Genomic DNA, 26,107 nt, shown 5'->3' on the forward strand with positions numbered 1-26,107 from the left:
TGCGTCTTACTCTTCCGCCATCTTCCCCGGAAGTCCTCAGCAACCCATTTTTTTAAATGGAAAAATATCTGAACAGACACTCCACCAAAGAAGATATTCTGCTGGGAAGTAAGCACATGAACATGCTCAATATCATTAGTCCTTAGGGAAATGCAAATTAAAACCACAATAAGAGAAAGGCTAAAATTTAAAAAACAAAAAGCAGCTGTGGTGAAGACTGTAGGAAAAACTGGCAAGGATGAAGAGCAACTGGAGCTCTTGTACATTGCAGGTAGAAACGTAAGTTGTACAACCACTTTGGTAAACCATTTGGCAGTTTCTTAAAAAGTTAAATAGACACCTATGCATATGATCCTTCCATTCCACTCATAGGTATTACCCAAAAGAAATGAAAGCATATATCCTTACAAAGACTTCAACATGAACGTTCATAGTAGCTTTATTTTTAACCAAAAACTGGAAACAATCTAAATATCCATCAGCAGATGAACGGATAAAAACTGTGATATAAGCATACAGTAAAATACTACTCAGTAATGAAAAGGAACGAACTAGTAATACATACTACAACATGGATGAATCTCAAAATGACTATGCTGAGTGAAAGAAGCCAGACCAAAGGAAAAACAGTGCCTATTGTATTATTCCATTTGTGTAAAATTCTAGAAATGCACACTATGGTGACAGAAAGATGATCAGCAGTTTCCTGAGAATGGGAGCTGGGACAGGTTAGGATGGAAGGGAAGAAGGCATTACCAAGGGTCCCAAGGAAACTTTGGGGCAATGGATATGTCATCAGTAACAGGTCAAGTCACAATCATATATTACCTAACAGGAAGGAATAAGAAGTCAGTATCACTTCTTTTATATTACACCAAAAATACAAACCTTCATCTAATCATGAGGAAACATTGGGCATACCCATATTGAAGGACATTCTACAAAATAACCAGTCTAATCTGCAAAGGTGTCAAGGTTATGAATGTCAAGGGAAGACTCAGGAATTTTTCCAAATTGTCAAAGACTGAAGAGACATGACAAACTAAACATAACACACGATCTTGTATAAAATCTTTATATGTGTTTATACAAGATCACGTGTTGCATTAAGTTTGTCATGTCTCCTTTGGTGGTAGTAATATGTCAATATACATTTCCTGATTTTGATAGTTATGTGGCAGGTATGTAGAAGAGTGTCCTTGTTTGCCAGAAATAGACTGCAGAGTCCAAGGAGTGATTGTGTATCAAATCAGTTACTTTCAAATGGTTCGGGGGCAAGAAAATTATGATGCTTGTAGTATTCTTGAAACTTCTCTTTGAGTTTTAAATTATTTCAAAATCAAAGAAAACATTTTGATAAAACATTGTGTTTGCAAAGGTGTAGAGTGGGAGTATAGATTGATAATCCTTTGTGGAGGGCAGTTTGGCATATCTATCAAAATTACAATGTACATGTCCTTTGACCCAGCAATTTCACTTCCAGGATTTTATCTTACAAATATATTTATACAAATGTGAAATGGTATTTGCACAAAGTTATTCACTCCAACATTGTTTGCAACTGCAAAATACTTGAAACATTCTAAATAGCCATCAATAGGAGACTGATTAAATATATTACTTTAGCTCCAAAAGCTCTTAACATGGAATTCCCAAACCTGAAAAACTTTGAAAATCCAAACTTTTTTCTAAGTTGACAGCAAAACCTGGCCTCAGCTGATATGAGGCATTAGTTGCTTCTCAGCACTGTTACCAGTCACAGACGTCTCTGCTGTTCACTAATATTGTTTGCCTTTTTCCTTTAGATGGTTGTTATTTTGTCAGTTTGAGTTTAATTGCCCTGTAAAAAGTGCCCAGAAAATTGAAGATACTCCTGTGGGTAAGAATAAGAAGCAAAGGAAGCATCTGTCATTAACAATAGCACAGAAAATAGAGTTAGTGCAAAGTTTGATCAGGTATGTCTATGAGACATCTTACTAAAGAATAAGGTATGGGAATTAACACCACATATGACTTGAAATAATAGAAGGACAAAGAGTTGAAGTTTTACAGGGACAACAATGACCAGAACTAATGAAGAATAGAAATTTTTCAGACGGCAAAAAATGAAGATATTGACACGACCATGATTGAATGGATTCAACAATGAAGCAATGTGAATATGCCACTGACTGGTTTGTTGTTCATGAAACAAGCTAGATTATGCCATGGAAGACTGAACCTTTATGGTGAGTATAGAATATCAGAAGATTGGCTGCATGGGACTTCACTGGCTGTCCAGTGGCTAAGACTCCGCATTCCCAATGCAGGGGGGCCAGGTTCGATCCCTGGTCAGGGAACTAGATCCCACATGCAGCAACTAAAGATCCCGCATGCTGCAGCAAAGATCCCTCATGCCGCAACTAAGACCCAGTGCAGCAAAATACGTAAATAATTTTTTTTTTTCTAAAAGAAAAGGATATTGGCTGCAGAAATTTCAGAAGCATCATGGTATAAAATATCTGGACAACTATGATAAAATAGCTTCTTTTCATGAAGAAGATGAAAATTATATTGACAGTTTGTTAAGGTAATTTTTAATGAAAACCTTAGTCTCAAATATGTATATACGGTGGATGAAACAGCTTTGTTCTGTTCTGTTTTCTTAAAAAAAAATAATTAACAATGATTGATGAGCAAACAAGAGGTTTTAAGGACTCTAAGGACAGGTTGAAAGTTCTGGGATGTGCCAATGCAGCAGACAGGTAAAGCTAGAAAAAGCCAACATCCACAATGGTTCAAAGTCATTCAGGGAATTCCCTGGCAGTCCAGTGGTTAGGACTCCGTGCTTTCATTGCCATGGGCCCAGGTTCGATCCCTGGTCAGGGAACTAAGATCACACAAGCTGTGCGACAGAGCCAAAAAAAAAAAAAATTGTTCACGATTTATTTATTAGTATATAAACAAAAAAGCATGGGTAATCAAAGAGATAATTTCTACCTGGCTTAATAATCTGTACCAATGGCATGAGCTTATTGCACACAAGCTGGAATGGAAGAAAACTGTACTCATTCCTGGACCATGTTCCACACACATGCCTCATGAACTTCTTGTGACCAAGAAATTTTACTCCCAGGGAAGAGCAAATATAAATATTTATTTGTTTTCATACTAGATACTTGCAGCAGGTAACTCCCAAGTCTTTCTAAGAGAGTTATTTTAGAAGCTTGTTCAGGTATACCTTAATTATGCCATTTACACAGTTGCTGATACTTGATAAATATTTTGCAGAGACTTTGGCTTTTAAAGTGAAGTTGTATATGAAGATATTGAAGGGTTTTGTGTCACTAATGAGAAGATATATAGTGTCATTACTTAACACTAAAAGTTAATAGGCTAAAAGTCTAAAGTCACCAACCTTGCTATTCAAAGTGTGGTCAGCGGACAAGCAGCATAAACATGACTTGCGGGACTTCCCTGGTGGCGCAGTGGTTAAGAATCCGCCTGCCAATGCAGGGGACACGGGTTCGAGCCGTGGTCCGGGAAGATCCCACATGCCGCGGAGCAATGAAGCCTGTGTGCCACAAGTACTGAGCCTGCGCTCTAGGGCCCGCGAGCCACAACTGCTGAGCCCGTGTGCCACAGCTACTGAAGCCCATGCACCTAGAGTCTGTGCTCTGCAACAAGAGAAGCCCCTACAATAAGAAGCCCGCGCACTGCAACGAAGAGTAGCCCCCATTCGCCACAACTAGAGAAAGCCTGTGCACAGCAACGAAGACCAAACACAGCCTAAATAAATAAATAAATAAAACATGACTTGGAGGGGCTTCCCTTGTGGCACAATGGTTAGGAATCCACCTGCCAGTGCAGGGGACACGGGTTCAATCCCTGGTCCAGGGAGATAACCACATGCCTCAGAGCAACTAAGCCCACGCACTGCAACTACTGAAGCCCGTGCGTTCTAGCGCCCACATGCCACAACTCCTGAGCCCGCGTGCTGCAACTACTGAAACCCATGTGCCTAGAACCCACACTCCGCAACAAGAGAAGCCACTGCAATGAGAAGCCTGCGCACAGCAACAAAGAGTAGCCCCCGGTCGCTGCAACTAGAGAAAGCCCGTGTGCAGCAACAAAGACCCAATGCAGCCAAAAACAAAAACAAACATGACTTGGAAGCTTGTTAGAAATGCAAATTCCCAGACCCAACTAACTCTAGACCTACTGAATCAAAATCTCTGTGAGTATAGCCCAAGAATCTTATGCTTTAAAAAATTCTTCAGATGATTTTTATGCCAGCTAAGGTTGTAGAAGCACTGAGTTAGAACAAGTTGACATCAAAAAAATACTGAATATTATAAGTTATATACCTGTTGTACATTCATTGCAAGATAGAAAAATTGCTAAAATAGTGTTAACCCAAATAAGCATGAGGCTAGTAATGATGACAATGATGATATGTAACACAGATGAAAAATAATCTCCATAGACAGTATGGGGGAAATGTATGAGCAGTTAATTGGCCTTGAATAACATGCATTTATCAGTGAAAAAGGGATTATTGCTGCTTACTTAATTGGAAGAGACTGCTTATATAGAAATCTATGTTAATGAGACACATTATCCTAGAAGTACACCTTTTTTAAGGCCATCTATTGTAGCTGCTTCATCATTAATCTCTATCCTGGCCCATCATTAAATATCCAACTCTAATCTTTGGTGACAATAATAGCAGTGCAGATGAAGCCTTTTGTCCAAGATCCTCAAGAAACCAGATGGAAGAAGTATTTACTGTATGCATATGTACAGATACTTAGCTTGGTTTGAGGTTTTATTGAATGTTTTCCTTAGAAATAAAAGAGTACCAAGTATTTATGGTCTGTATCACACTATTTCATTCATCAGTTTGTTACTGTATCAAAAAACTACAATACTAATTTTGCTATTTATCCTACCTAGTGTATATCCTACCTAGTGTATAGAATATTCATACTTTCACTGCACAAATAGTAATGTGTTTAATTATGGGATGCTGCCTCAGACGTCCTGTATTATATATAATATATGCACAAATTATCTGTATATAACTTTAAAAATAATGAATTCTAAATGCATTCCACACCCAGAGGTTTTGAATAAGCAGCTGTGGACCTATACGTACATAAATGGGATACTTTGCAGCCATTTAAAAGAACAAGAATCTCTTTATGTACTGATATGGAATAATCTCTAAGATATACTGATATGTAGGGGAAAATGACATGTAAATCTGTATATACTATGCTACCATTTGTGGATTTTTTGTAAAGGAGAGGAAACAAAGTATTTCCTTGTTATAAATAGAATATCCTGGAAGGTAAAACAAAAACTATTGGTTGTATACCGAGTTAGAATTGGATGAATGTGGGTCAGAGGTAAGGGGGAGAAAGAATTTTTCATTATTTACCTTTTGTATCTTTTCAACATTGAACCATGTGAATATTTCCAAAATTTTAAATTATAAATGTAAAAAGAAACATCTCAAATTGAAATGCAAAAATTAAAAAAGAATGGGGGTGGGGGAAGCCAGAACAGAATATCTGAGAACTGTAAGACAATTTACAAAAGAGATATTTTGGGTTGGCCAAATAAGATGTTATGGAAAAACCTGAATGAACTTTTTGACCAACCCAATAACATATGCAGTATATTCTGTGATACCCGAAGGAGAAGAAAGAAAAGAGGAAAGGAAATATTTGAAGTAATAATAGCTGAGAATTTTCCAAAATTAGTGACAGAAACCAGAACACAGATCCAGGAAGATCAGAGAACACCAAGTAGGATGAATACCAAAAAGTTTTCTCCTAGCCATGTCCTATTCAAACTGCAGAAAATCAAAAACCAGGAGAAAATCTTGAAAGAAGACAGACAACAAGACAACTTTACCTATAGAGAAACAAGGATAAGAATTATATCAACCTCACTTTATAAACCATGCAAGCAAGAGGGAGTGAAGTGAAATATTTAAAATGTTGCAAGAAAAAACCACCAACCTAGAATGCAGTATCCAGACAAATTAGCCTTCAAAAGTAAAGGAGAAATAAAGACTGTCTCAGACAAAGGCTGTAGACAATAAATTGCAAGAAATCCTTCATAGGGAAGAAAAATGATAGAGCTGAAACTCAAATCTTTGTGAAGAAAGGAAGAGTGTTAGAGAAGGAATAAATAAAGGTAAAATAATCCTTTGGGTTTTTAAAAAAATTCTTAATTGAACTAATAGATAACTGCTTGTTCAAAATAATAATAGCAATGTATTGGGTTACTATAGCTTAAAGATAAATGAAAGCAATGATGTTATAGACAGAGCGAAGAATTGGGAATACTATTATAAGGTACCTTATGAAGTGGTATAGTTATTTGAAAATGGACTTAGATTAGTTGTAAATGTACACTGCCACTCTAGGGCAAACACTAAAGTAATTTTTTGAAGAAATAGAATCGTGAGAAGAGAAAATTGAATTATGTAAAATGCTCAGTTTAAAAGAGAAGGCAGAAAAGAGGAAAGTTTTTTTAAAAAAAACAAAAAGAAAAACAAATGCAGTGAATAAAAAACAGTTACAAATATGGTAGATATTAATCCAAATATATCAGTAATCATTTTAAATGTCTTTTAAATGGTCTAAATACACCAATTAAAAGACAGATTGGAGAACTTACATAGTAAAAATTATTTCAATTTTCTTGATTTATTGTAAGTTTCTTTGTGGTAATAATCCCTCTCAGCATATTTTAATGACATATACCTAGTGACTAATCCACAAACACTAGTCTATAATAGAAACGATGGTTGACCTACTGCATTTACATGGCTCTCTGTAGGAATGCTTATGAAGTATTTATCACCATTGCCACTTGCTAGCAATTACTTGATTTTCCATGTCAGCATAATTTTAATAAATTTTGTATCCCAAAAGAGAATGATTGCTTCCTCCCCCAAGAATTTACAGTAGAATTTTTTGCCTTCTTGTTTATGGGGAAAAAAATAAAAGGAAATTTTGAGATTAAAAAAAAAAAAAGACTGGAAAAGAAAAAGTTAATTCCCTGGTGGTCTGGTGGTTAGGACTCCATGCTTCCACTGCAGGGGGCCCAGGTTTGATCCCTGGTTGGGGAACTAAGATCCTGCAAGCCACATGGTTTGGCCGGGCGGGAAAAAAAAAACAGACAGACTGACAGTGGATTTAAAAAAAAAAGAAAAGAAAAAAAAAGACCCAACTATATGTTGTCTACAAGAAACCCAGTTTAAATATAAAGACACAGATAGAGTGAAAGTAAAGGGAAGGGATCGATGACCTAAATATAAGAGCTAAAGTAATAAATTTCATAAGAGAAAACATAGGAGTAAATCTTCATGACCTTGGATATGGCAATAGAGTCTTAGATTATGATACCAAAAGCATGAGCAGCAAAAGAAAAGAATAAATTGGACCTCATCAAAGTTAAAAACTTTTGTTCAAGGGGCTTCCCTGGTGCCGCAGTGGTTGAGAATCTGCCTGCTAATGCAGGGGACACGGGTTCGAGCCCTGGTCTGGGAGGATCCCACATGCCGCAGAGCAGCTAGGCCCGTGAGCCACAACTACTGAGCCTGCGCGTCTGGAGCCTGTGCTCCGCAACAAGAGAGGCCAGGATAGTGAGAGGCCCGCGCACCGCGATGAAGAGTGGCCCCTGCTTGCCACAGCTGGAGAAAGCCCTCGCACAGAAACGAAGACCCAACACAGCAAAAATTAATTAATTAATTAATTAAACCACATTAGAGAATGGCTGAAAACACTTTAAAAAAAAAAAAAACTTTTGTTCATCAAAGGACATTATCAAGAAAGTGAAAAGACAACTTAAAGGATGGAAGAAAATATTTATAAATTGTATATCCGATAAGGGCTTAACATACAGAATATGTAAAGAACTACAACTCAACAACAAAACGATAAACAACTGAATTTTAAAGTGGGCAAAAGAAGAGACAGTTCTCCAGAGAAGATACACAAATGGCTTATAAGCACATGAAAAAAAACCTCAACATCATTAGTCATTAGGGAAATGCAAATCAAGACCACAATGAGATACCACTTCACACCCACTAGAATGGCGTTTTTTTGGCCACGCAGTGCGGCCTGTGGGATCTTAGTTCCCGAAGGACTGAACCCAGGTCCCCCTGCAGTGAAGCGTGGAGTCCTATGGTGAGGATGTGGAGAAATTGAAATCCTTTTACATTGCTGGTGGGAATGTAAAGTGATTCAGCTGCTGTGGAAAATAGTGTGATGATTCCTGAAATTTTTAAATACAATTAACATATCCAATAATTCCACTCCTAGGTATATGCCCAAAAGAATTCAAAACAAGGACTCAAAACAGGTACTTTATATGCCAGTGTTCATTGCAGCATTATTCACAATAGCCAAAAGTTGGAAACAACCCAAGTGTCCATCAGCATATGAATGGATAAACAAAATATGGCATATACATACAATGGAATATTATTATTAAGTCATTAAAAAGAAATGTTCTGATAACATGCTACAACATGGGGTAACCTTGAAGACATTATACTAAGTGAAATAATTCAGACACAAAACAAATAATTATTGTATGATTCCACATATAGGTCTAGGATAGACAAATTAATAAAGATAGAGAGTAGAAGTTACCAGGGGCTAAAGGGAGAAACAATGGTGAGTTACTGCTTAATGAGTACAGAGTTACTGCTTAATGAGTACAGAGTTTCTGTTTAAGATGATAAAAATATTTTGGAAATAGATGGTGCTGGTATTTATACAATGGATGATATTTCACAATGGTGAATATGATTAACACCACTCAGTTGTGTACTTTAAAATAGTTAAAATAGCAAGTTTTATTTTATATATATATATATATATATATTTTAACCACAGTTAATAGATAGGCAGTGTTAAAACAAGCAAATACACCCTAAGTACAAACACTGAACAGCACTGGGCTTCATTTATATCCTGTACCTTTAGGCAGATATTTAACTCTTCTGTGACAGAGGCCAGGGCTTAAACAAATAAACCACATATATGAGGTGTTGTCAGCACTCTGGCCCCCACTTTCCATACCTTGGAGACTCACTATCAAACCAACTGCACTGAAAGCAGGAAGAGTCTGGAAAAGATATTCTCTCAGGAAAGCATGCATACTAGTTGAGGCAGTTTGTTATTTTCATCTTAAAAACTATTTATTAACCACAGTCAGATCCCTTCAACAACAACTAAGTAAAGTATGGAGAAAGGTATACAATGTTAACACAAATCAAGAGAAAGCTGGAATGCCTATGTTAATCAAACAAAGCAGACTTCAGTACATGGGAAATTATTAGGGATAAAGAGGGGCACTACAGGGTTTCCCTGGTGGCACAGTGGTTAAGAATCCACCTGCCAATGCAGGGGACACGGGTTCAAGCCCTGGTCCGGGAAGATCCCACATGCCGTGGAGCAGCTAAGCCTGTTTGCCACAACTACTGAGCCTGAACTCTAGAGCCCGCGAGCCACAACTACTGAAGCCCGCGTGCCTAGAGTCCATGCTCCACAACAAGAGAAGCCACCGCAATGAGAAGCCCGCGCACCGCAACGAAGAGTTGCCCACACTCGCTGCAACTAGAGAAAGCCCATGCACAGCAACGAAGACCCAACGCAGCCAAAAATTAATTGATTAATTAATTAATTTTTAAAAAGAGGGGCATTACATAGTGATAAAGGGGTCAGTTCTCCAAGAAATCATAATAATCCTTAATGTATATGCATCTAACAACAAAGCATCAAAATATGTGAGGCAAAAAACTGATAGAGGGCTTCCCTGGTGGCGCAGTGGTTGGGAGTCCGCCTGTCGATGCGGGGGATACGGGTTCGTGCCCCGGTCCGGGAAGATCCCACATGCCGTGGAGCGGCTGGGCCTGTGAGCCATGGCCGCTGAGCCTGCGCATCCGGAGCCTGTGCTCCGCGACGGGAGAGGCCGCGGCGGTGAGACGCCCGCGTACCGAAAAAAAAAAAAAAACTGATAGAACTGCAAGGAGAAATGGACAAATCCACTGAGAATTCACAATACCTCTATCAGTAATTGGTAGATCAGGCAGGCAGAAAATCAGTAAGGTATACTTGAACTGAACAGCACCATCAATTAACTGGATCTAATTAACATTGGTAAAATACTTCCTCAAACAACAATAGAATACACATTCTTTTCAAGCTCACATGGAATGTTCACCAAGATAGACCACATTCTGGACCATAAAACACACCTCAATAAATTTAGAAGAATAGAAATCATACAAAGTATACTCTCAGGTCACAGTGGAATTAAACTAGAAATTAAGAACAGAAGGATAACTGAAAAAACTCCCCCAAAATATGGAGTTTAAACAACACACTTCTAAGTAACACATGGATCAAGATGACGTCTTGAGAAATTTTTAAATATTTTGAACTAAATGAAAGTTAAAATGCAACTAATCAGAAATGTAGGATGCAGTGAAAGCAGTGCTTGGAGGGAAATTTTATAGCATTAAATGCAAATGTTAGAAAAGGAATATTTGCAACCAATAATCTATTACCTCACACCTGTTAGAATGGCTATTATCAAAAAGATAAGAGATGTGGAGTGCACTGTTGGTGGGAATGTAAATTGGTATGGCCACTCTGGAAAACAGTATAGAGGTTTCTCAAAAAATTAAAAAATAGAAATACCATGTATGGTCCAGCAATCCCACATCTGGGCATATATCCAAAGGAAATGAAATCACTATCTCAAAGAGATATCTGCACTCCCATGTTAATTGCATTGCAGCATTATTCCCAATAGCCAAGATTTGGAAACAATGTAAGTGTCTGTTGACAGATGAATGGATAAAGAAAATGTAGTATATATACAGACATGTACATACACACACAATGGAATATTATTCAAACATAAAAAGGAAATCCAGTCATTTGCAACTTTGAGGGCATTATGCTAAGTGAAATAAGTCAGAGAAAGACAAATGTATAATCTCACATATGTGAGAATCTAAAAAAAGCTGAACTATAGAAACAGAGAGTAGATTGGTGGTTGACAGGGGGTAGGGGGTGGGAGAAATGGGGTGATGTTGGTCAAAGGATACAGACATCCAGTTATATGAATAAGTTCCGGGGATCTAATATGGTAACTATAGTTAACATGGTGACTATAGTTAACTGTATTGTATACTTGAAATTTGCTAAAAGAGTAGATCTTAAATATTCTTGCCTCAATGAAGAAAAAGAAAAAGGTAACTGTAAGGTGATGAATATGTTAACTAACCTTATCGTGGTAATCATTTGCAATAAATATATCAAGTCACATTATACACCTTAAACTAAAACAATATTATATGTCAATTATGTCTCAATAAAGGTGAGGGGGAATAAAATAAAATAAGCTTCCACCTTAGAAAACTAGAGAAAGAAGAGCAAAGCTGGCAGAAAAAAAAAAAAAGATAATAAAAAAATTAGAGCAGAAGTCAATGAAACTGAAAATAGGAAAACATGAGAAAATCAAAGAAAGCGAAAGCTAGTTCTTTCTAAAGATCAATAAAACTGATAAACCTCTAGCCAGGCTAGCCAAAAAACAAACAAATAAAAAAAGATGACATAAATTACTAATATCTTAAATGAAAAGAGGGGCCATCATTATTGATCCATGGATGTTAAAAGGATAATGAAGGAATATTATGAAAAACAGTATTCGCTAAAATTTGATATCTTAGATGATAAAACGGACCAATTCCTTGAAAAACACAATCTACCAAAACTCACACATGGAGAAATAAATAATAAATCAATCAATCTAGGCCTACATCTGTTAAAGAAATTGAATCAGTAATCTTCCAAACAGAAAGCACTTGGCCCAGATGATTTCACTGGTGAGTTCTATCAAATACTTGAAAAAAATGATACCAACTCTCTGCAGTCTCTTCCAGAAAATAGAAGCAGAGAGAACACTTCCTAACTCATCCTACGAGGCCAGCATTACCTCATACCAAAACCAGATAAAGACAGTACAAAAAAGGAGAACTACATACCAATATCACTCATGGACATAAATGCAAAAAATCCTCAACAAAATATTAGCAAACTGAATCCAACAAAGTGTGAAAAGAATTATACACCATGACCAAGTGGGATTTATTCCAGGAATGCAAGGCTGATTCAGCACTTGAAAATCAATTAATGTAATCCATTACATCCACAGGCTAAAGAAGAAAGATCATATGATTATACTAATAGACACAGGAAAAAAACATTAACAAAGGCCAACACCTATTCATAATTTAAAAAAAAACAAAACAAAACCTCTCAGCAAATTAGGAATAGAAGAGAACTTATTCAACTTTATAAAGAACATCTAGAAAGAACCTCCAGCTACCATCATACTTAATGGAGAGAACATAGATGCCTTCCCCTGAAGATCAGAAATAGGACAAGAATATCACCTCTCACCACTCCCATTCAACATTATACGGGAAGTCCTAGCTAATGAAATAAGACAAGAAAGGAAAGAAAAGGTATATAGGTTGGAAAGGAAGAAATAAAACTGTCTTTGTTTGCAGATGACTTGATTGTCTATGTTAAATCCCAAAGAATCAAGAACAAACTGGAACTAATGACTGATTATGGTAAGGTTGCAGGATACAAGGGTAATATACAAAAGTCAATTGCTTTCCTATATACCAGCAATGAACAGTTGGAATTTTAAGTTAAAAACCACAATACCATTTACATTAGGACCCCTCAAAAAAGTACTAAGAAAAATCTAACAGAATATGTACAAGATCTATATGAGGAAAACGATAAAACTTTGAGGAAAGAAATCAAAGAAGATCTAAATGAATAGATATTCCATGTCCATAAATAGGAAGACTCGATACTGTTATTATGTCAGTGCTTCCTAACTTGATCTATAAATTCAGTAGTACAGTCTCAACCAAAATCCTAGCATTTTATTTTGTGGATATCGATAAACTGTCTTTATATGGGAAAGCAAAAGACCTAGAATAGCCAATAGAAGAACAAAGTTGGAGAACTAACACCATCTGACTTCAAGACAATATAAAGCTACAGTAATCAAATAGTGTGGTATTGGCAAAAGAATAGACAAATAGTTCAATGGAACAGAATATAGAGCTCAGAAATAGACCCACACAAATATAGTCAACTGATCTTTGACAGAGGAGAAAAGGACAGTCTTTTCAACAAATGGTACTGGAAGAACTGTACATCCACATCTAAAAAAATGAATATAGACACTGACCTTACACCTTTCACAAAAATTAATTCAAAATGTATCAGACATAAAGGTAAAACACAAAATTATAAAACTTCTAGAAGATAACACAGGAGAAAATCTAGGTGACCTTGGGTTTGGCAATAACTTTTTTTTTGGCCACACCGTGCAGCTTGTGGGATCTTAGTTCCAGGACCAGGGATCGAACCTGGGCCCCCCGCATTGGAAGCGTGGAGTCCTAACCACTGGACCGCCAGGGAATTCCCAGCAATAACTTTTTAGATACAACACCAAAATTACAATCCATGAAAGAAAACACTGATAAGTAGGACGTCATTAAAGTTTAAAACTTATGTGAAAAACACTGAAAAGACAAGCCACAGACTGGGAGAAAATATCTGCAAAACAATATCTGATAAAGGACTTGTATCCCAAATACACAAATAACTCTTAAAACTCAACAATAAGGAAAACAAACAACTGAATTTTAAAATGCACTAAAGACCTGAACTGATGCCTTACCAAACAAGATATATAGATGGCAAACAAGCATATAAAAAGATATTCAGCATGATATGTCATTTGGGGAATGCAAATTAAAACAAAAGCTAGAAACCACTACATACCTATTAGAATGGCTAAAATCCAAAACACTGACAACACCAAACACTAGTGAGGATGTGGAGCAGCAGGGACTTATTCATTCCTGGTGTGAATGCAAAAGGTCCAGCCACTTTGGAAGACAGTTTGGCAGTTTTTTTACAAAGCTGCACCTAGTCTAACTATATGATTCAGCAGTCATGTTCCTAAGTATTTACCCAAATGAGTTGGAAACTTATGTCCACACAAAAACCAGCACACAAATGTTTATAGCACCTTTATTTATAATTGCCAAGAACTGGAAGCAACCAAGATGCCCTGCAGTAGGTGAATGGATAAACAAACTGAGGTAGATCCGTACAATGGGATATCATTTACCAATAAAAAGAAATGAGCTACCCTTCAATAAATGGTGCTGGGAAAACTGGAGAGCTACATGTAAAAGAATGAAATTAGAACATCCTCTAACCCTATATACAAACATAAACTCAAAATGAATCAAAGACCTAAATGTAAGACCAGAAACCATAAAACTCCTTGAAGAAAACACTCTGACATAAATCGTAGCAATGTTTTTTTGGATCTGTATCCTAAAGCAAAGGAAATAAAAGCAAAAATAAACAAATGGGACCTAATTAAACAACGCTTTTTGCACAGCAAAAGAAACCATCAACAAAATGAAAAGACTACCTACTGAATGGGAGAAAATATTTGCAAATAATATGACCAAGAAGGGGTTAAATCCAAAATATATAAACAGCTCGTATAACCTAACATCAAAAAAACAAAACAACCTGATTAAAAGATGGGCAGAAGACCTGAACAGACATTTTTCCAAATGTCTATTTGGAATGCTCAACAGGCACTAAAAAGATGCTCAATATCATCAATCATCAGAGAAATGCAAATTAAAACCACAATGAGATAATCACCTCACAGCTGTCAGAATGGCTGTCCTCAAAAAGAACACAAATAACAAAGGTTGGCAAGGATGTGGAAAAAAGGGAACCCTCATACACTGTTGGTGGAAATGTAAATTGGTGCAGCCACTGTGGAATATGATATGGAGAGTTCTCAGAAAACTAAAAATAGAAATACGACATGACCCAGCAATTCCACTCCTGGGTATATATCCAAAAAATATTAAAACACTAATTCAAAAAGATACATGTACCCCAGTGTTCATAGCAGCGTCATTTACAATAGCCAAGAAATGGAAGCAACCTAAGTGTCCATCAACAGATTAATGGATAAAGAAGAGATGGTATACCACCTAGAGGGGTGGGATAGGGAGGGTGGGAGGGAGACCCAAGAGGGAGGGGATATGGGGATATATGTATATGTATAGCTGATTCACTTTGTTATACAGCTGAAACTAACACAATGTAAAGCAATTATACTCCAATAAAGATGTTAAAAAAAAAAAGGAAGAGATGGTATAGATAGATATACAATGGAATACTGCTCAGCCATAAAAAAGAACAAAATTTTGCCATTTGCAACAACATGGATGACTTGGAGGGTGTTCTACTAAGTAAATTAAGTCAGACAGAGAAAGACAAATATTGTATGATAGCACTTTTATGTGAAATCTAAAAAAATACAACAAACTAGTGAATATAACAGAAAAGAAACAGACTCACAGATATAGAGACCAAACTTGTGGGGAATTCCCTGGTGGTCCAGTGGTTAGGCCTCCGTGCTCTCACTGACAAGGGCCTGGGTTCAGTCCCTGGTCAGGGAACTAAGATCCCACGAGCCGCGCGGTGCGGCCAAAAAAAAAAACAAAGTCAATTAAATGTTTTAATTGTTTTTAAAGATGATAGAAGAAAAAAAGGTAATCTCTCAATCCTGACACCCAAAGGTAACTACTACTACTAAGACGGTTTTATAATAAATATTCCCAGGTATTTCCTGTTCATATATGTGTGCACACACATGCTGTACACAAACAGACTGCTACTTATCTCTTTTATATAAAAGTAGAATCATAGGGCTTCCCTGGTGGCGCAGTGGTTGAGAGTCCACCTGCCGATAAAGGGGACGTGGGTTCATGCCCCCGTCCGGGAAGATCCCACATGCCGCAGAGCGGCTGGGCCCGTGAACCATGGCCGCTGAGCCTGCGCGTCCGGAGCCTGTGCTCTGCAACGGGAGAGGCCACAACAGTGAGAGGCCCGCGTACCGCAAAAAAAAAAAAAAAGTAGAATCATAGAATATTAACTATACACAAATTTTTTATAATTCCCCCAACAACCTTAAAAGGTTATTTTTTCCATTACTTCCATGAAGTAACTGATCTGGTAAACGGCTGAACTAGGTTCACTTCCCAATGTATTTTACTCCAAAGTCTGTATACTCTTACCACTGCACCTCTTGGTAAAACATAAGACCTACTTTTTGTTCTATCTTTACTTCACATTTTACCCCCTCAGAAGATACACCAATCTTTCATATACCCTACTGCCATTATACAGTGACCTTCACGTCATATGGTACACAAGGCATTCCTGCTATGTATTCCTTAACTCTGTGCACTCATACTTGCTTACTGGATAGGAAGTGGTGGCCCAGCTCCTTTTTGCTCCAGGGAGCTGTACTGAGGAACAAACTATGGGACTGGCATACTTTTTTGGCAATAATGTGGCTTCCTTCTCCTGTATAAGTAGCTCTCAAAATTCAGATGTTCTAGAAAATGACTTCTGGGACCTAAAGATCCTGAGGGAAAAGAGGGTGAGGGGTAGAGGCAGATGAAAAGGTGGAGAGAGGTGAATTCATGTGGGTGCCTGGGGAAGGAAGGAGCCTCTAGTGGGTTCAGTGGAGACAGAGCTTGACCACCCAGAAGAGATGGTGGCCTTCAGAAGCACTCAGTGCATTGATAGCCATCAGTTCAACCAGTACCTGTTGTTCCCTGTTCTTCCCTGTTCAGGGAAGCTTTAAAGAAGACCTTGTCCCTGCCCCTTCTCTCGGCACCTGTAGGAGACACTCTGAGGCTCCGCACAATCCTGGAAGCAATACAGAAGCACATCCATTCTTCCTCCCTCATCTTCAAACTGGCCCAAGATGCATTCAAGATTGCAACACCCACGGACAGTAGTACAGACAGCACCCTGCTCAACGTGGCCCTGGAGCTGGGGTTACAGGTATGGAGGACAAGCGGGCCATCCCCACTTTAGACTTCTGGCCTAGTGACAACTGGTAGAAGATAAGATCCCACGGGGACTGGAGTGGGCATGGGCCAGGACTGGTTCTTTCTCTGTCCCCAGGACACAGCTTCTAGGCTAGACACAAGGTAAGGACTCAACATTGGCCTCTGTTTTGAAGTTACGGCCAGTTAAGCAGTGTAGCCTTAGGCTCCACAGGGTCCCCATCTTCTCCGTACCCCACCCCCATTCCTCCAAGTCAAGCAAGGTGTGGTAATAAGGGCTTTATTCATTACAGGTCATCAGAGGAGTGTTCTATCTGATTGGTAGCAGGGGTGGGGCAGAAATTAAACAAACCCATCTGTAGTTATCAGGGGAGAGATGGCTGTTTAAGGCACCAATAAATACTTGTTGCATAAATGAATGGCAAGGGGGAGTGGGGAGGGGGAGGTTATAGCAATTATGCTTAGCCAACTGGGAAGGCTGCTTTTTTGCCCAGGTGATGAGGATGACCTTATCAACCCTTAACTGGAGGCGCCGGGAGATGGTGCGGTGGTTGGTGACATGCGCTACAGAAGTGGGTGAGTCTCCCAGCTCCCTGTACCCCCAGGGGAAAGGATTCCTAGGCCCTACTCTTGGGACAGGACGACGAATTTAGAGCTCTCATATTCCTATTACTGATGGCTAGGAAAGGATGAGGCTGCTGGTAGGAGAAGATGGCCTCTGTTCAGCCTGACCAAACTCTGCCCTCACTGCTTGGACCACACCCTGCTGTCAGCAGCACTTTGACCCTCTGATCAGAGACATTCTGAGAGAGTGAATTTTCAGCCACAAGTACTCAAGTGTAGCCTTGGGAGGTAGTTGGCCCAGTGGTTTGGTCCCAGTCCCTGTCCATGATTCTGAGAAACCCCAAACAGCTTGGAGGCTCGGGACCCCATCTAGAGCCCAAAGCCCCAGCACAAGACTCTACCCTGAGAGGCCCCACTTCAGCTAGAACCCCCAGGCAGATCTGCGACTCCTGCCTTGGGGCAGGCAAACCACAGGCTCTGTTGCTCCATCCTTGTGAGGGGCTTAGAGCACCTGCAGAAACCTTCAACACTCTCACCTGGGGAAGGAAGGGATGGGAAGAGACCCCAAACAGGGTCTGGGCGTCTGGGTTGTTCCCCTTGCCTTGGCTGCCTCAGATCATCTCGAGGCTGCTGAGAAGGAGGGAGAACTCGTCTCTGCAGGCCAAGTTCTGACCCCAAACGGTAGTCTGGGCAGACCTGGATCAGGTCCCGGATGGCCACGGCTGAGCTCAGGCTCTCCCTGACAGGTGTGCAGGCCCTGGTGAGCATCCTGCAGAGCTGGTACACACTCTTCACCCCCACCGAGGCGACCAGCATTGTGGCTGCCACAGCCGTATCCCACACCACTATCCTGCGCCTCAGTCTTGACTATCCACAGCGGGAGGAGCTGGCTAGCTGTGCTCGCACGCTGGCCCTGCAGTGTGCTATGAAGGATCCACAGAGCTGCGCCCTGTCGGCCCTTACGCTCTGTGAGAAGGACCACATCGCCTTTGAAGCAGCCTACCAGATTGCCATTGATGCTGCTGCTGGCGGCATGACTCACTCACAGCTGTTCACCATCGCCCGCTACATGGAGCTCCGTGGCTACCCGCTACGTGCCTTCAAGCTGGCCTCACTGGCCATGAGCCATCTCAACCTGGCCTACAACCAGGACACCCACCCGGCCATCAACGATGTGCTCTGGGCGTGCGCCCTCAGCCACTCCCTGGGCAAGAATGAGCTGGCGGCCCTGATTCCCCTGGTGGTGAAGAGTGTGCACTGTGCCACAGTGCTTTCAGACATCCTACGGCGCTGCACGGTCACTGCACCTGGCCTGGCCGGCATCCCAGGCCGCCGCAGCTCGGGAAAGCTTATGTCCACCGACAAAGCTCCCCTGCGCCAGCTGCTGGATGCCACCATCAATGCCTATATCAACACCACACACTCGCGCCTGACACACATCAGCCCTCGCCACTACGGAGAGTTCATTGAGTTTCTGAGCAAGGCCCGGGAGACCTTCCTGCTGCCGCAGGATGGCCACCTGCAGTTTGCCCAGTTCATCGACAACCTGAAACAAATCTACAAAGGCAAGAAGAAGCTGATGCTGCTGGTGCGAGAGCGCTTTGGCTGAGAGAGCAGATAGCTCGCTGCTGGGGCATCCTGCACTCCCAGGTATCATCTGGTCAGGCCAAGGACACAAACATTTGTCCACCCTGAGAGGACTCTGAGCACCTGTGGCTGAAGCCAGAGGACCACAGGGCTAAGCATGGGGAGAGTCCAGCTCTAGCCAACATGCCTTGTCAAGGTTCTCACAACAGCCCACTGTTCCTGGAGGAGCTGGGCCCTGCAGACCGATCAGAAACCCCACACATGCCACCTCACGCCCCGCTATCCTGCGTGTCCTGGGCATTGGCCCTCTCTCCTTGGCAAACACAGAACACTGTTCCGTCTCAGGGATTGCTTAACCAGAGAAACAGAAGCATTTATGGTACTGTAAATACTATAGTATATGTGTTGCCAATTACATTGTAAAATTGTAACTATTTATAATTCTGGTTCTAATCTGATGGGTAGCTGTGGGTGGGAAGATAGGCTTGTTTTCTGAGGAGATTCACAACCGTTTCTCAGGTTTCCCTTGCAGAGGATATGCTATTGGCAGTGGAAGAGTGGGGGTGGCAGAGAGAAAAATGGCCATTAGAGTAAACCCCAAGTCTAGTCTATGCAGAAACCCCGGCCTGCAGATGGGCATTGACAGCCCGGTGATGGGTGAGGGGCAGGGCCCGGTCTTGACTTAGACTTTCACCTCACGAAGCCATGGGGACACAGAAGCTCTTGCTCCTGCCTCACACAGCCTCTCTCTCTGGGAGCCTGCCGAGCTCCTGAGAAACAAGGGCAGGGAGAAGGTGAAGGTCTGGGAGGCCACTGGGCTTATAATGTTCATCTTCTCTGGTCACCTTTGTGTTAGACAGCATCTGGTTTCATCTCTAATTACACTTGTGTGTGTGTGGATCTGGATGGCTACGTATGTGCATCTGTGCGCATAGATATATCTGTGCATGCCTGCATGTGCACATGTATATTTATGTGTATCTGTGTCAGGTCTGTGTCTGTGTAAAGACATGTCTGTGTACTGGATGGTGGGTTTGTGTGTGAGGGTATACACATTTGTGAACATATAAAAATACATATGTGTGTGTGTGTGTGTTGATGTTTGTCAATGCATGTGTAGTGTTTGTGTATCTGGGCACACGTAAGTGCATGTGTATAAACATGTCCGTGTCTGTGTGTAACTGTGTATATTTCCACATGTAGGTTTGTCTGTGAATTCATGTTTGAGGATCTGCCTGAACGTGTCCCTTCTCTTTTTGCCAGATCTCTCATCCCCATTTCTCTTATTCTCTCACCAGCTAAACATGTTCCTCATCTCTGGGCCTCCTTTATTCACCATTGTCTCACCAAACAAGCTTCTAAGCACTAGTCTCCCTCTGCCCTGAGTGGCTCCTTCAGTGCCACATTTCTCTTCTTACCCTGTACTTGCTTTCTTCCCCTGCCTTTCTACCTCAAGCTTCCTCTGCCTGCTTCTGTCACAGTCCCATTGGTCATTGGTTTGGAGGCTGCGGCTGGAATGCATTTCGCCTTTTCCTTTCTGACTAGTTTCTAGGTCTAGTGGGCAACCCCTGTCTTAGCCCTGGCTGACCTCCACAGCGTATCATGTTCCTGCTACCTTCCTGACCCCTCTGCTCAGCCTGGAAGTGTAATAGGAGGTAGCACAGGCATTCGGAAGAGTCATTTAGATGCCAGTGTCTTGGTGGTTACTGTTCCATGTTTTAGTTCCCCAGTAGGGGGTGGGGTGTGACAGGGAAGGGGTGGTATAGTTAGAGTGTGAACCAAGGACCTCTTTGTCTGCTTTACTTTCCTGTCTTTGACAAACTGTTTGTGTCACTTTTTTTTTCTCCACACTAACCAGTAAGTTGCATTTGCTGTTTGTGGCTACCAAAGTCTCACCGTCCAGCTACGGGCCCAACAACCTCTCAGCCCAATAGGTTGGTTTAAAAAAAAAAAAAAGACAACGCCACTCCCATTTCTGTATCACAATTGCCGTTTTTTAGCAAGTGTGTGAACTCACAGTGCTTTTCTATGAATAAATCCTGGATCACAGAAAAGATCATTTTTCTAAAATCAGAAATTGTGTTCTTTCAATAAATGGGGCCCTTCTCTCTTCTCCATCACCTGGCTGGGACAGGGAGCTGGTTAGGCTATATAGCACAGTGGGTTCCTAATGGTCTAAGATGTGGAATGACAAATGAAGAATTTCCTACTGCACCACACCCCTCTCCAGAGCTCACAGGCCTGTCAGAGCCTGATCCCAGGAAGTAGGTACCACCACGAAAAGCGGAAAGAGCAAGATACTGAGAAAATTAGAGGGTATGCACAGAAAAGAATGCAGGGCAACTGGCCCTGTGTCCCACTCTGGTCTATACACCCTTCCCTCCCCAGACGCAAAGCCCTGTCAGTTTGGCCTCATATGCTATAGGGACCCCATTTCCCTGCAAATGTCACAGCTCTATCTCCTAGGAAGATCTGCACAGACCCATGTAGCTCTGGGGCTTGGAGATCTGAGAGCAAAATGGTGGTAAAGGTCCTGACGTTAAGTCCTACATACATATTCACTGATACCCGAGGTCCCATGACTTGTGGGAGAGGATGCAGAAAGAGGCCCAGGGAAGGAAGAGGCTAAGAAGTAACTGAGGATAAAAGCACAGATCTTTCACAAACAAAACCACACGCAAGACTCCAGCTCTGGAACTTTTATTCTCCTGGAAGCAATCATCTGTGTTAGTGGTACTTCAGATAAAAGGATTATGCTCAGTTCTGTCGAAGCAGGCGTGAGTGTTTGTGCACGGCATCCACAAAGGCTCCCACATGTTCTGGGTCCATGTCAGGGTAAAGTCCGTGGCCCAGGTTGGCAATGTAGCGCCGCGGCCCAAAGTCATTCAGCATCTGCTGCACCAACTGCCCAATCTCTTCCTGGGGGGACCAACAGGGCACTGGCTACAGGGGGGGCCAGCACACCTCTGTCCTCCCTATACATAACAGTGACACACATACATGTAGGCATGCTTCTACTCAGTGTTACTCATACAGTCATTCAAAAAACTTTATCAGGTGCCTAGTATGGGCCAGGCGCTAAGAAAACACAAATGAACAAAATCAATGAGAAGGAACTCCTGCCTTCCTAGAGTTCACATGGTATGAGTGGAGTAGAGGGGAGGGATAAACAAATAATAGAAGCACACACATAGTAATAAACACCACCATATCCAGAACCATGGGAGTGCACAGAAACAAACACAGACACACACAGGGACCTGGCTGTTACCTCAGATGCATACAAGGCACAGGGGTCCAGGTTGCCCTGCAGGGTCACCGTCTTTCCCACGCAGTCCCTGGAAGTAGAGTCAGTGCCCTGTTCTGGTGACTGCACATATGGCAGTTGCATCCCCTCCACCGCACCTTCCATCACTCACCGGGCTTTCTCTGGGGCCACTGTCCAGTCAAGCCCAACCACCTCGTAGCCAGCCTGGGCCAGCTCCTCCAGGGCAAAATGTCCGTCCTTAGCAAAGATGATCTGGGGGAAAGGGCAAATCTCAGGCTGAGGGCTTTGCTATGCCTCCTAATGTAGCTCAGCTGTGCTTCTGCCCTCCAGTGGTCACTTCGGTCCATGCAGGACTTAACCTGATAGTTCCACAGGCCCACCTTCACTCATCTGATCCCCATCCTTACCATGGGCACTGGTGCCAGGCCTGCCTCCTGCAGCCCGGCTTTCACTCGCTTGGCCACATCACGGATGTAAGGCAGTGCAAACTTACTGAAGAGTTGTGGGCCAAGATGCCCTGCATGGGACTCAAAGAGCTGCAATGCCTACAGTTAGAAAAGAAATGCATAACACACAAAGAGGAAGTATATCGGGCCCCACATACAGAATGTGCCTCAGTTTTCCTTCAGTTTTCCCCAAGTGACTTCAACCCCTGAGACTACCTAAGCCTATAAGCCCAGTTCCAGTCAAAAAGGAACTGCCTTCTCCAGATCCCAGTGCTAGGTTTGGTCTTTGAATACACAGAGCATTAAGCCCCCCTGCCAGTGTCTGGGCTTAGCTGCTCCAGCCAGATCATTTCATGCCAAGCTTCTTTTGTGCCTGGTATTGAGACACCTACCCTCACAGGTATAAGGAACTGTATTGTTTCTGGTCCTGAAAGACTAAACCCCAGGGCTTCCCTGGTGGTGCAGTGGTTAAGAATCCGCCTGCCAGTACAGGAGACACAGGTTCGAGCCCTGGTCTGGGAAGATCCCACATGCCGCGGAGCAACTAAGCCCGTGCACCACAACTACTGAGCCTGTGCTCTAGAGCCCGCGAGCTGCAACTACTGAGCCTGCGTGCCACAACTACTGAAGCCCACGTGCCTAGAGCCCGTGCTCTGCAACAAAAGAAGCCACCACAATGAGAAGCCCAGGCACCGCAACAAAGAGTAGCCCCCGCTCGCCACAACTAGAGAAAGCCGCGCGCAGCAACGAAAACCCAACGCAGCCAAAAATAAATAAAGACGAAACCCCAGCCTATTTGTCTCTCCCTCAGGACTTACCTGGGCACCAGCAGCCACTTGTCCCACCAGATATGGGACGAGAGCATCAGTGAGGATGCGAAGCAGCTGGTGACTGGCCTGCGGTCTCTGGTAAAGCCAGCGTTTGGCCTGAGCCATGGTGCTTGAGCCGCCACCCTCAACCATATATGTCATGAGAGTCCACTGCAAAAGGCAGAAGCCAGATAGACACTTCCTTCCCTTGTCTGCACCCATACCTGCCAGAGTAATTTCTCCAAGCCCAAGTCCCTGTCCTGTTCCATATTACCGGGGCACCAGCAAAGCCAATCAGTGGCACACGCCCAGCCAGACGTTGTCGAGTGAGAGTGATGGCCTGGAACACATAGCCCAGCTCAGAGGCCACTGTTGTTGGATCCCGGAGGCGCTGTAAATCCCGCTCTTCTCTTAATGGCTCTGGGAAGCTGGGCCCTTTGCCAGGCACCATGGTCACCTCCATGCCCAGTGCCTGGTGGGGGAGAAAATGTCTAGGTTCCCAAACTGTAACTCCAGGAGGAGGAGATCTGTTCAACCCATGCCAAGAAGGAGGAAAAGGAGAATAAAACTCAGCCAAACTCCGTCTCTTCCAGCCTGTTTTCCCCTCTGTCCCATAAGGATAAGTGCTTATCTTGAGCCTTGACTGTCTTTTCCCTTTGTTACCCATTCAAGAATCAGATTTGAGCAGGTACCTGGGGTACAACAAGGATGTCGGAGAAGATGATGGCAGCATCCAGAGGGAAGCGACGCAGTGGCTATAGGGAACAGAAGACAGATTGCTAGGTGGCGAGCTGACAGCATAAATCTCTCCCTCTTTTGTGGACCCCTCACCTGCAGAGTAAGTTCACAGCAGGTCTCTGGGGAGCGACAGGTGCTGAAAAAGTCCTGGGCAGCCCGAGTTTCCCTAAACTCTGCAGACAAAAAAGGGAAAGCAGGGCTCAGCCTTGAGGAACCTCCAGAGCCCTCCTCTGCCCCTCAAAAACTTTTCACCCTCCAGAGTTTTACCTAGACTCCGAGGCCCTGACCCTGACCTGGTAAGTAGCGGCCTGCCTGCCGCATGCACCAAACAGGAGTGTAGTCTGTTTCTTCTCCCCAGGCTGCTCGCAGGAAGGTGTCATTCTTCAGCTCCGGAAAACCCTGAGGTCTGGAGATCAGGAGCGGGTAGGGTAGGTGTCAGTAAACCAGGCTGGGGGTTGGGCAGGGCTCGGGTTCTAAAGGCGGATACAGTCCAGCACAGCTATCTATCTTCTCCAGGCCAGCTACCAAGCTGTGACTCCCCGCCGATTCCACCTCCCCTCTATCAGGTGGTGTACAGGACTAGAAGGGCCGGTGCCGGGGCCTCTACCCTACACATAGTCGCAGCTTCCCCAGGCTCAAAGCCACTGGAGGGACTGGGAGAGAGTGTGTGTGCGGGGGGGTGGGGGGCGGGGGAAACGAAAGTCCAGTTAGGAGAGTTTGGGGGGTCTTTGGACCAAAAAATCTCAGGAACAAGGGTACCAGTGGGCTGGTTTGGGGGCTGGAAGATCTCCAGGCTGGGGGATGGTCATGGGGGGATCAGAGATGACAGTCCGAAAAAGGGATCTTAGTTGAGGATTAGGAAGTCCAGAGGGCATCTCCTAAATAAAGGTCTGGGGTACGCAGTCCAGCTAGGCGGTCCCTGGGATGAACATCTCAGGAATCCATGGTTGGAGGATTTGGGATTCCAGAGACTTGGGTTCTCCGGGGCTGGGGAAGAGGGGTATAGGGACAGATTCCTGAGCTCAAAGACTCAGGTCAGAAGCCCGTATGGCCACACTGCGTGGTGGCACAGAGAACTCACCCACACTCGTTCGCCTCCATGATAAGTTGTCAGTAAACGCGAGCACAGCCCCAGCTGTAGCCTAATTCTGAGCCTGCCCCCTGCCCAGGCTCCGCCCCTTCCTGGACTGAGCCAAGGCTGTCGCCATGTTGAAAGTCACATGATCAGACTCCAGAAACGGCTCCCGGGCTGCCCCGGCTGCTGCCCGTAGGACCCCCAGGTCTCTTCACCGTAAAGTCCTCTGTAGCGACGCAACAACAAACACCTCCCTCCCCCTCCCCCCACAAAAGAACTTCGCTGTAACTATACTTCACGTGGGTGAGAAATTTGCTCTCCTCTGACGGCCTGGGAATCCCGGAAGACTCGTCCCAGGTCTCACTTTCACTCCCACTCTTCACGATTTTAACAATTTTATGCCTGGCCCACCCAGGCATATGGTGAATTATGGAACCAAGTTGTACAGGGAACTGAAATAATTAAATATTTATATTACCTAGAAAGAGGCGGGCACTACAATAGGTGCAGCGATTACAGTGGAGAACAAGACATTTCCTTCCTTTAAGGAGCTACAGACATGCGGATACAGAGAAGTCAGCAATCACAATAGTAAATGTTTTTTGTTTT

General features: G+C 42.7%; 2 protein-coding genes across 2 annotated transcripts in view; one reads left to right on the forward strand and one right to left on the reverse strand.

The window, feature by feature from the left end:
- Positions 1-21,453, forward strand: part of ZSWIM5 (zinc finger SWIM-type containing 5) — a 262,868-nt gene extending 241,415 nt beyond the window's left edge. The window contains exons 12-14 of the mRNA XM_030869954.2: positions 16,843-17,006; positions 17,506-17,587; positions 18,322-21,453. Coding sequence (XP_030725814.1) covers positions 16,843-17,006; positions 17,506-17,587; positions 18,322-19,184 — 1,109 coding nt within the window. The 3' untranslated portion in view covers positions 19,185-21,453. The remainder of the gene's footprint in view (positions 1-16,842; positions 17,007-17,505; positions 17,588-18,321) is intronic.
- Positions 21,454-21,846: 393 nt separating this feature from the next.
- UROD (uroporphyrinogen decarboxylase) lies at positions 21,847-25,661 on the reverse strand. Its single transcript, XM_030869955.2, has 10 exons — positions 25,505-25,661; positions 24,717-24,829; positions 24,517-24,596; positions 24,378-24,440; positions 23,960-24,157; positions 23,695-23,856; positions 22,838-22,975; positions 22,582-22,682; positions 22,434-22,500; positions 21,847-22,081 (listed from the first exon to the last, which is right to left on the reverse strand). Exons 1-10 carry the CDS (start codon positions 25,522-25,524, stop codon positions 21,920-21,922), a joined length of 1,104 nt encoding a protein of 367 aa, XP_030725815.1. The 5' UTR covers positions 25,525-25,661; the 3' UTR covers positions 21,847-21,919.
- Between the last annotated feature and the right edge of the window lie 446 nt (positions 25,662-26,107).

The sequence above is a fragment of the Globicephala melas genome, chromosome 1 (genome assembly GCF_963455315.2).
Source record: "Globicephala melas chromosome 1, mGloMel1.2, whole genome shotgun sequence".
NCBI lineage: Eukaryota > Metazoa > Chordata > Mammalia > Artiodactyla > Delphinidae > Globicephala > Globicephala melas.